Source organism: Arvicola amphibius, chromosome X (assembly GCF_903992535.2).
Source record: "Arvicola amphibius chromosome X, mArvAmp1.2, whole genome shotgun sequence".
Taxonomy (NCBI): Eukaryota; Metazoa; Chordata; class Mammalia; order Rodentia; family Cricetidae; genus Arvicola; species Arvicola amphibius.
The window spans coordinates 37,941,424-37,951,872 of NC_052065.1; the positions used below are offsets into that span (position 1 = coordinate 37,941,424).

General features: G+C 38.8%; 1 protein-coding gene across 1 annotated transcript; it reads left to right on the forward strand.

Moving 5' to 3' along the window:
* Nucleotides 1-1,785: 1,785 nt before the first annotated feature.
* LOC119804542 (protein PPP4R3C-like) lies at nucleotides 1,786-4,131 on the forward strand. Its single transcript, XM_038315930.1, has one exon. The coding sequence runs from the start codon at nucleotides 1,786-1,788 to the stop codon at nucleotides 4,129-4,131; it is 2,346 nt and encodes a 781-aa protein (XP_038171858.1).
* Nucleotides 4,132-10,449: the final 6,318 nt, after the last annotated feature.

Sequence of the window (10,449 nt, forward strand, 5' to 3'; positions counted from 1 at the left end):
TTTTTTTATAAATGATTATCATTTACACTCAACATCTTTTGTACTGAAGCTGTACTTTCCTGATGAGTATTCTAGAGTATAGTCTGTTGAATGTTGTGTTTCAAGAGAAATATATAGAAATGTATCAGTGCCCTACTTAATTATTGCCAGTGCCACGGAAAAGGAAGTGATTACTACAAATAAGACTTTTTAAGTTCAAATAGGCTTAATGTAGTGAATTGGCAGTTCTTCTCTTGAAATAAGAGGGTTAATATTTGGGAGAAATATTTCTTGAAAAAGAAAATTGCAGAAACTGCTGTCACATCAAAAATCAACTTAGACACTATTAAAATTATATTTAACAGAGTTGCTATATCCAAGCTTCTGGTTTTTTGATGTCTATACCCAGATGTGGATCTAAAGTAGGAAATGTGTGGCTTTCATCTTGTCTTGATTATTTTATGTTGATTACAAATTATATAGATGGGAAGAATTTGAAGTAGAGTGTAATGAAAGCCAAGAAAAGAAGGCAATAGCAGTTCAATTCCACAGTTAACCAATTGTGGAGTTAGAAAGGCATGTACAAATTAGAACTCTTCTATTTATTAAATATGTGAACTCTGACAATTCATTTGAATTTTAGTCTGTTTCCTGACCCTAAAGGGATTCTTATATCAATATATCACTAGATTATTATGAAAATTAGGCAAAAATATAAAGTCTTTGTCATGTTGTTTTAAATGTAGTAAACATTCTACCATAATAGTCGATCTATTTTGTTAATACTTTTTTCATAACAAATGCTCACTGAAATGCTAGCAGCTGTGAGGTTATTCTTGTCTTCATCATCATGATTGTATATAGGCTAGATAAATAGTTTAGTTTTATAGTCAATCCCTAGTATGCCCACCTTCAGAAATGGTCATAATATGTTTAATACCCAATAGATATATAAAATTTAAAAAAGAAAAGAAAATGAAATAATTTATAAGCATCAATTTTCAATCTTGGCAAATTTTTAATCACTTCACCTTTGACCCAGTTCTTCTCGATAACAATATGCATGATAAGACAAAGAAAAACATTTGAGCACATCTTTCATCTAATATACTGAAAGGTAAAACTTTAGACTGAACATGATTCAGCTATATGGTTGATATATTTCTTTTCAGAATAAGATCATTCCTTAATATGTAGCAATGTGGTAGACTCAGAGCATATCTTGTAGAGAAACTCAATCATATATTTATGATTCTGGGGAAGACATTTTGTCTGTAGATGATGTATTCTTGGTTCTTATTAGCTCCAACCTTGCATTTATGTGTAGAATGAAGTGTAGACTTGGTCAAAACATTGCTAATTTAATTCTCTTTTGCTTCAGTGCCTGAGCCCCAAATTTCTGCTGATTGAAAATACTTCTGAGAAACAGAATTCGAAAGAGTATTTTCTAGACTTCCATTTTTAAGGTAGGTAAAGCAGGTCCCTTTAACAGTATTTGTTACATAAGCACATTCCTTTTAGGAAGAATCTTCGGTGAATCACAGGATTCTTTACAGAGCTAAGGCAGGCTCAGAGACGCAAGCGCAAAGGAGAGAGGTTTGTCGGGACTAGTTCAATAGTGGATAATTGACAAGTATCAGGGCCTTCCTCCCTGGTAATTCTAATGACCATAAACCCTCTCTTAGCCCCTGTCATTCTTTTAATCCCCACTAATCTGCTCTCTTATGATTTTTCAGAATTGCGACCTCGGCGACGTTTCTGGCCAACCTTGGCGAGAGAACTCAAAACTGAGGTCTGCGCAACAACATGGATGACGGACTTCATAGTGTAAAAGTCTATGTCATGAAAGAAGATGAGCAATGGGAACATATAGGCTCAGGTCAAATTTCAACCAAATACATCGGACGGCTTCAGAGTGTATGCCTAGTTGTTCATTCAGAATTAGATGGCTCTCGGCTAATAGAGAGCAAAATTAATCCTGACGTGACCTATAAGAAACAACAAACGAATTTAATTATTTGGACTGACGCTAATAACAAAACTATGGCACTATGTTTCACAGAGCCAGATGGCTGTCAAGATATCTGGAGTGATATCTGCCAAGTTCTAGGTAAAGACCCAAGCGACCAGATCCCTCAAGAGCTTACAGAGGAGAATGACAGTTTTCAAGAACTGTCCAAGATTGAGAATCTGTTTCAGATGCCGAAATGTGAACTAGGTAAACTTGACAACATTGCAGATTTATTTAATATCATAAAAGAATCGCCATGCCTCAAGGAACGGCTGGCTCTGCTCTTGGTAAGTGAAGATTACATCAAAAAGTTGCTAGAGATGTTCCACACTTGCGAGGAACAGAAGAACATGGAAAGTTTACAAGTTTTACATGTCATTATTAAAGGAATCTTATTTCTCAACAATTCACGTTTATTTAATATTATGTTTTCTGATGAATATGTCATGGATGTAATAGGATGCCTTGAGTATGACCCTAGTTTGGATCAGCCATATCAGCACAGAAAATTCTTGACTGAGAGTGCAAAATTCAAAGAAGTTATGCCAATAACACACTCTAAACTTAAGCAAAAAATACACCAGACCTACAGAATGCAATATATTCATGACATTCTATTACCTATATCATCCAAATTTCAAGAGGATTGGCTTTCTGATCTTACAACTTTTATTTTTTCCAATAAAATTGAAATAATTAACATGCTGCATGAAGATGAAATGTTTTTGCATGAAGCTTTTAGTGAGTTAAAAGATAACACTGTAGGTGATGAAAGACGAAGTGAATTGTTATTTTTCTTTAAGGAGTTCTTTGAATTTGCAAAGATATTAAATTTTCAGAAGAAAGATGTGTTATTGAAAACAGTGATAAAGTTAGGAATCATGAGTGCTCTGAAGGTTTCAGTATGTGTGCAAGACAACCAAATAAAAGTAGCTGCTCTAGATATATTTACTTATCTAGTAGAATTTAATCCACGAATAGTCCGAGTGTATGCAGTGGACGAAGCTGAGGACATTGAAAATAAGGATGACCTTCTCATCAATATAATGATCAAACAAATCATCTCTGATCCTGATCCCGAATCTTCTCATGTTTTAAGTTTGACAGCAGTTCTCCGAGCTCTTCTTGACCCACAAAACATGTTTGTAACAGCGAATAGATATGAAAGAAGAGAATTTATGAATTACTTCTATACGCATTGCATAGATAACTTAGCAGCACCAATTTTGTCTATCACAGGACAAAATGATAGTGGTGATAATATAATCAACGTCTATTCTGATAATGACCAAAATCCTCAATTGCTTGGAGTAGTTTTGGAATTGCTCAGCTTTTGTTTACAAAACCACACAACCTATATCAAAAATTATATTTTGAGCAACAACTTGCTCAGCAGAATCCTGGTGCTGATGAGTTCAAAGCACACTTTTCTTGTTTTGTGTGCTCTGAGATTTATGAGACAGATGATTGGCTTTAAAGATGAAATTTATAATCTTTACATAATGAGGAAAAATCTTTTTGAACCTGTTATAAATGCTTTTCTTCGTAATGGAAAACGATACAATATGTTAAACTCAGCTATTATTGAACTATTTGAATTTATTAGAGTGGAAAACATCAAGTCTCTTATTGCAAACATTGTGAAAAATTTTTTTACGGCTTTTGATTCAATTGAGTATGTCCAGACATTTAAAGGTTTGAAAATTAAATTTGAAGAACAGAAGGAAAGAGAAAGTCAAGTAAGAAGAAACTTACATGATATAATATACGAGAAATTATATTTCAGACGTATGAAAGCTATGGAAGTAAATGTCAAGGAGGAAATGTGTCCTAGAGTAAATACGGAAGCTGTTCTGCCATTGGGAGCAGACTTGCTAAGTTCTTATGACATGTTTATGAAGATAAAAGAGACAAGTGGAAATGAAGTAGAACAGTCAGAAGAAAATTCATTTGAATTTGACTGTTCATCTCAGTCTGAGGCTTCTGCTAGAAGAATGAGTAGGCCACCACCCTGTTTCAGGAGGATTGCATTAGTGGACTACTCAGATGATGATGATGATGACAATGACAGTGATGATCATCAGGATGATGAAGAGGAAGAAGAAGAACCTCCCCACAAAAGACCTAATCTTGGTTCATAAAATAAGATGAGGCCCTCAACTTTTGATTCAAATAAAATTTGATAAATATCACAAACTGAAAATTCTAATTTCAAAAAGTCTTTCTCTTATGGACTTTTAGATATGGTATAAAGAATAGTAAATATGTTGAATAAAAGGCCTCGATTTTATATAAAGAAAATCTTCCATAATATAGATGCATAATATAAAATAACCAACCCCTGAGTGATAACATCTTATCAAGAACATCTCATTTTGGCAGGATGGTTTGTGAGGAGCAAACAGTTTGATGTAGTAATACAAGTTTCACTCAGGTCTTTATATTGTAAACAACTTCAAAAGTTTTATTACAAAACTCACTTTTTAAAAGGATCTAATAATGGCGTTCTGTCTATAAACTGAAGTTTTTTGAAGGGCTCTTTTTGTGTATGGAAGAAAAAGTCAATATTAAAGTAAAAATAAAGTGAGACTTCCCAACATTTCTATGAAGTGGCCATAGCAGAACTTCATCATTATGCACAATTAAGTGCATATGTTTATGAATAAATGTTAAGCTGGATCCTAAATGAGCTGTTGTGAATTTACTTCTTTTTAGATAAGCAATATCAAGTATCAGTATCAATACAATTTTATACCTAATATACATTCTCTATGTCCTCTGGGGAATAAAACAGGATGCATCAAATATCCAGATTATTAAAGTTATTTCTTCATTCATTAATGAAACTTTGTACTTTTCCCCAGAAAAAGTATATACATACTAGTATATACTTATTTCATTGTGATTGCTGAAACAAAGTAACTAACAAAAACATCAGAGGAAATTTTAATTTTGTCTTCAGTGTGAGGCAATACATTCCATCCTAGTGGAAAAGGTATATGAGTAGACTATTCAATGGTGGGAGGAATTGAAAGCAGCATGTCACCTTGCACACACAATCTACAAGCAACTAGATACATCTTGATGTTTACCTCAATTTGTCTTTTCGTTTAGTGTATGACATCAGCCCATGGTACAATGTCACACACATTCAAGTTGCCTTTCAAACTCAATTATTCCAGTCTTTAAACTGCCTCATAAATATGTCAAGAACTTTGTCTCCTATGTATAGATTCTGTTAAGTATTAACTATTACTAATTGATCCCTTGCCTACTTAACATCCATGCATATAACTTTTAAGTCATAGTCTTCTACATTTCATCCCAAAAGTCTCATGGCCACCTCATATTGCAAAATGTATGCAGTCCAACCCACATGCATGCCCTGGGCACCCTGCTCTGGGCACAGAGAATAAAACATGACCCTGACCATCCCCGTTAAGACTGAGCAGAAAAAGGAGACTCAGGGCAGCCTGCTCTGGACTCCAAGGAGAAAACAGGGGCCGAGAAATCAGGCATTATTTTTGTAGGCAAATATATGGTGTGATAATGAGGGAAAGGGAGAGAGAGAGAGAGAGAGAGAGAGAGAGAGAGAGAGAGAGAGAGAGAGAGAGAGAGAGAGAGAGAGAGAAGGGGGGGAGATTATTTCATGTCCTGTGCAAAACGGCAGATTTGAAGAGATAGACTGTGAGGAACTTACTGATAAGGGTGACTTGGCTGCCACCCCAAGGCCAAGGGCCAAGGTGATTTCTGGGCCTGCTGTGCTGCCAAGGCCCGTGCCTGGGTCTGTGGTCCTCCTGCAGCTATGGTCTATGTTGATGCCCATGGCTCCTGACAGCATCAAAGGCCAATATTATAGGGCTGCACGGAGTTGGCCCTGCTCCTCACTGGCTGCAACACTAGGGAGAAGTGGTCCTGCTCTTACTAGCTGCAGCACTCAGGAGAGCAGGCCTTGCACCTACCCTGGGAAGCACAGTAGAGCTGATCTTGTTGGTGGGGGTGACCGTAAGTCAGACTTGAGGGCATTAGCATGGGAGAGCTGACCCCATTACTCTTCTGTGTGTCATGCAGCAGCATGGGTAAGGGAAAGATGTCCATCTTGCCTCTTGTTCCTCATCTCCTGTTGCAAGTAAGGGAGCTGACTGGAGTACCTCTTATCAGCTGCCACACTTGGGACCAAAGGCCCTGCTTAGAAAGCACAGTACAGCTTACCCTGTTGATGGAGTCTCCTTCCCCCAAGGAATATAAGCTAGAAAGAGCTGGACCTGCACCTCATCCATATGGTGGTGTGGGTGGGGGAGAGATGCCCCTCTCTCACCATCTGTGGCAGTTGGGAAAACTTAAGCTGAGGTCATGAGAGCAGGAGAGCTGGACTTCCCCATCTCTATCTGCAGCACTCCAGAGAGTGACCCCTGCACTTTGCCTGGGCAACCTAGTAGAGCTGGCCCTGATGGTATAGGTTTGAGAAAACAGGTCCCATCCCTTGCTCCTTTTTGCACAAGGTGAACTAGCAGTGGCAACGCTGGCAGGCTGACCAACCCTGCAACCACCCAGGCCAAGAACCAGGGCTGTAGTTGGCCCATCATAACATCTATCCCATCTATGATCTGATGGAGCATATGAAAATGCTGGTCCTGTAGATCCAAAGCTTCAGTATCCCCATGACACAGGGCAACAACAGGATATCCAAAAGAAGTCCCAATGAAGGCCTGTTTTCAATAGTATAGCAGAAACCAGAGGCCTCAAGCATGACCAATATCTCTTTGCAATGAACATTTGCAAGTAAAAATATGTGGACTAAAGGGTATAGTGTGTGATTCACTTTGTCACACTATAGCTTCCATGATGAGATTTTTCTTTTTTGTTTCTCTGTTTTTCTTTTCTCTTAAATTTTATTTTATTGGGGGAGGGGGTTTCAAGGGCAGAGAGTGGATACAAAAGGATGGAGACATGAGTGTGATCAAGATTCATGATAGGAAAGCCACAAAGCATAAATAAAAAGGTAAAACAAATATATTCAGTCTAACTGTAAAACACTTTATAGTCTTTAATGATTTCAATTTTTCTCAAAAATATAAGGACAGAGTCTCTTCCAAGACTCAGATATTCTCATAACTGTTAGCTCACATATAATAAAATAAAAAATGTATTTATAAATTTTTTGTGGTGATAAAAGCACATGATGAAAAATCAATTGCTTCCTGCACAGATCAAGGTTGTGTAAAAAAAACATCAATGGGAGGAATTCACTTAATTATCTCTTTATAATCCTCAGTCATTCTCTCTGAGCCATTACATTTCCATATCTTGGAGCCACTCCCTTTGGGAGCCATTTTCTTTCAAGCTACCATACCTTCTTTAAACTAGGGGTATAACAACTCATCTCTGGGACTGACTTTATTATCTTCATCTGTATTTTTCTATCTTGGATGCCTTTCCCGGAACTATTCGTCAGGTTTGAAAGCCTTCTTGAACGTCCTAAACACACAATTTGGCTATTGTTTCATTAGAAACTTTAGTTTGTCCCAAATATTGCCACATTTTAGAATAACCCAGACAGACTCTGCTGTGCCTTCTTATCTCGTCTAGATAGCTCTTTACCTGAAGGACATCAAAGATCTTAAGAAAGTTGTTAGAGCTCTACACCAGCCTTAAGGGCAATGCTTGATCAAACTATTCTTTAACTCTTCTGTGAATATAGTTTGGTCTGGCCCAGTGAACTGGAGTTCAAATATATCTTCTTTTATTCCTAATTTCCTCAGTAGTACCTGTTCTTCATTAATGGTCCCCCCTGATATTTGTGGGAATCTCAGAGATGATAGGGTAAAAGTTATGAGCCCACTTTCATGTTTAAAAATTCACCAATCCCTGAGATAAAAAAAATCCACAAATCTCTGATCTCACCCCAAAAAATCTGAGCTCAGAAATCCCACCAATTCCTGGGTTTGTGTTAAAATCCCACCAATCCCCATCCTGAAAATCTACACTATGGAAAACTCCACCTCCAACAAACCCTATACAAAGCCTCCCTCCTGCTCTTGTGTGAGATTTGTGCAATGTGACTTTGTGGTATTCCTGTGATTCTAACTGCCAGGATATTTTTCCTTTCAGAGCTATTTCCTTTCACTTGTATAGGGAAGTCCTCTCCCTTCAGAACATGTGTACCAGAAAAACTGTTCCGCTAAGAGCAGTAACACTTCCCTTTGGGGAAACCTTTACCCTTAAAGTTGTAACACATAGCCAAGTGTTCCTAATGGCTTTGATTCACCAGGCTATCAGGAACTTATTTCCTTCATAATGCCTCAGATTATGTAGCCTTTACCTTTAGGAAGGATGAGAAATCACATTACTGTTTTTCTGCATCCACTGAAGTTAGACTAAGCCGGTCAGCTCCCATATCCCAGTCTCACAAATCTCACTGTCACTAGCTCTTTAATTGTTCCAGTCATTCAAGAGTTGAATATGTCCTGATTACCCTAGTTTCTTGCATTGGACTGTATTTAATGCCCCCATCTGTATGTTGAATTACAGATTTTTTCCCTCTTCCATTAAAGGTTAGACCTGAGAGTAACTTCTATTGGTTTTACCACCTGTCTCTCTTTCTTTTGTTTACTAATTTACTTGCAAAATCAGAGGCTAACATGGAAGATCATAGCTTCCTCTCTCTTTCTTGTTGCAAGTGCTCCTTTATACAAAGAAGTTCCTGCTTGGCTGATATCCTAACCTCAGACGCATTTATAACTAACTACACACAACAGGCCAGTAGGCAACTTACCTTGATGTGGACAGTCTTAACTTTTGTGCTCTAAAGGCTGCAACATTTCCTCTAAACTTTTAACTGTTTTCAGGGTATCTCCATATTCATGTGGTGGACCCCACTCACCAAGCAGGCATTTCATCTACCCCATACCACACAGATAAAGACTGCCTGCCATCCTGGGATTCATCCCACAGACACTCTTAATCCTGATGATTCAGCATTAGCTGTATGTCTTCCTTTCCATAGCAAGAACCATATAACCACTGTCATAGCACAGAAGCACACTAACACATACCATATAAGAAAGTAAACTGGTACCAGAATTTCCTCTACCTGAATTCCTGCCTCAGGCTGCTCAGGCTTAGTTTCATGCCCTGCTATCTATAGCTAAGACCACAAACCAATGCCTCCAACTTATTTGTGATTATTTCATGTCCCTGTTCAGCTGCCAGCTATGTTGTGTGACAAAACTTTTCCTGAGGAGATTAAATATGCATTTCTCCTCACCCCAGATATGGAACCTATGACAGACCAAAGTAAAGACACCACCTAAGTCCAACTTGGTATACCAATCAGTTTTATTGGTGTTACAGGAGTATGGGGGAGATGTTGTTCTTTAAAAAAAAATGCTATGAAGTCCCAGGTGGCAGCTGTAGGCAGGTGGCAGACTCTGTGAGCAGCCAGTCCCAAGGCAGAGAAGGCTGCCAGTCCCAGAGCAGTGGTCCGAGCAGTGATGGCGGGCCATGCTGCCGGGAGAGCCTAGCGGTGGCAGGTTCCCAACAGCAGGTGGGCACGTGTAAACAGGCAGAGGGTAAAAGGCACATAGACACAGAAAATAGGCATAAAGCTAAACATTTATTAAAGGAGAGAGAGAGAGAGAGAGAGAGAGAGAGAGAGAGAGAGAGAGAGAGAGAGAGAGAGAGAGAGAAGCTGCCTCCCTGAGAGGAAGATGGAAAAGATAGCAAGCTCAGGCCTGAAGCTGAAGATCAGCCTGCTTCAGCAGATGGGAAGGGAGTGGGTGTGGCTTGTCTCTTAAAGGGACCAGGGACCAAAACCATAACAGGAGATGTATTATTTATAGGCGCGTTAATGACTTAAAAATAGCTGCATTCCAGGGCCAGGCGTGGTGGTGCATGCCTTCAATCCCTGCACTTGGGAAGCAGAGGCAGGCGGCTCCTTGTGAGTTTGAGGCCAGCCTGGTCTACAAGAACTAGTTCCAGGGCAGCTAGGACTGTTATACAGAGAAACCCTGACTCGAAAGAAAGAAAGAAAAAGAAAGAAAGAATGGAAGGGAGGGATGGATGGATGGAGGGAGGGGGAGGGAGGGATGGGAGGAGGAGGAGGAAGGAATGAAGGAATAAAAAAGAAAGAAAAAAAAAAAAGAAAGAAAGAAAGAAAGAAAGAAAGAGAAAGCTGCATTACCAAAGCTCACTCCAGAATTGGTGACTGTGGTGGTATTTTGTTTGTCATCTAACAAATAAAGCTTGCCTGAAGATCAGAATGCAGAGCTAGTCACTAGTTAACCATAGAGGCCAAACAGTCGTGGCATAAACCTTTAATCCCAGCACTCGAGAGGCAGAGGAAGAGGCACCTCTGTGAGTTCAAAGCCACCCTGGGCTATAAGGAATTGGATCTGTGCAAAAGAGAAACAGAGCTCACACAAAAGTAAGCCTGTTGTTTCCCACCTTTCACATGCCTT

Coding starts and splice junctions, on each gene's coding strand:
- LOC119804542 (XM_038315930.1), top strand. CDS start 1,786: ATGGATGACGGACTTCATAGTGTAAAAGTCTATGTCATGAAAGAAGAT.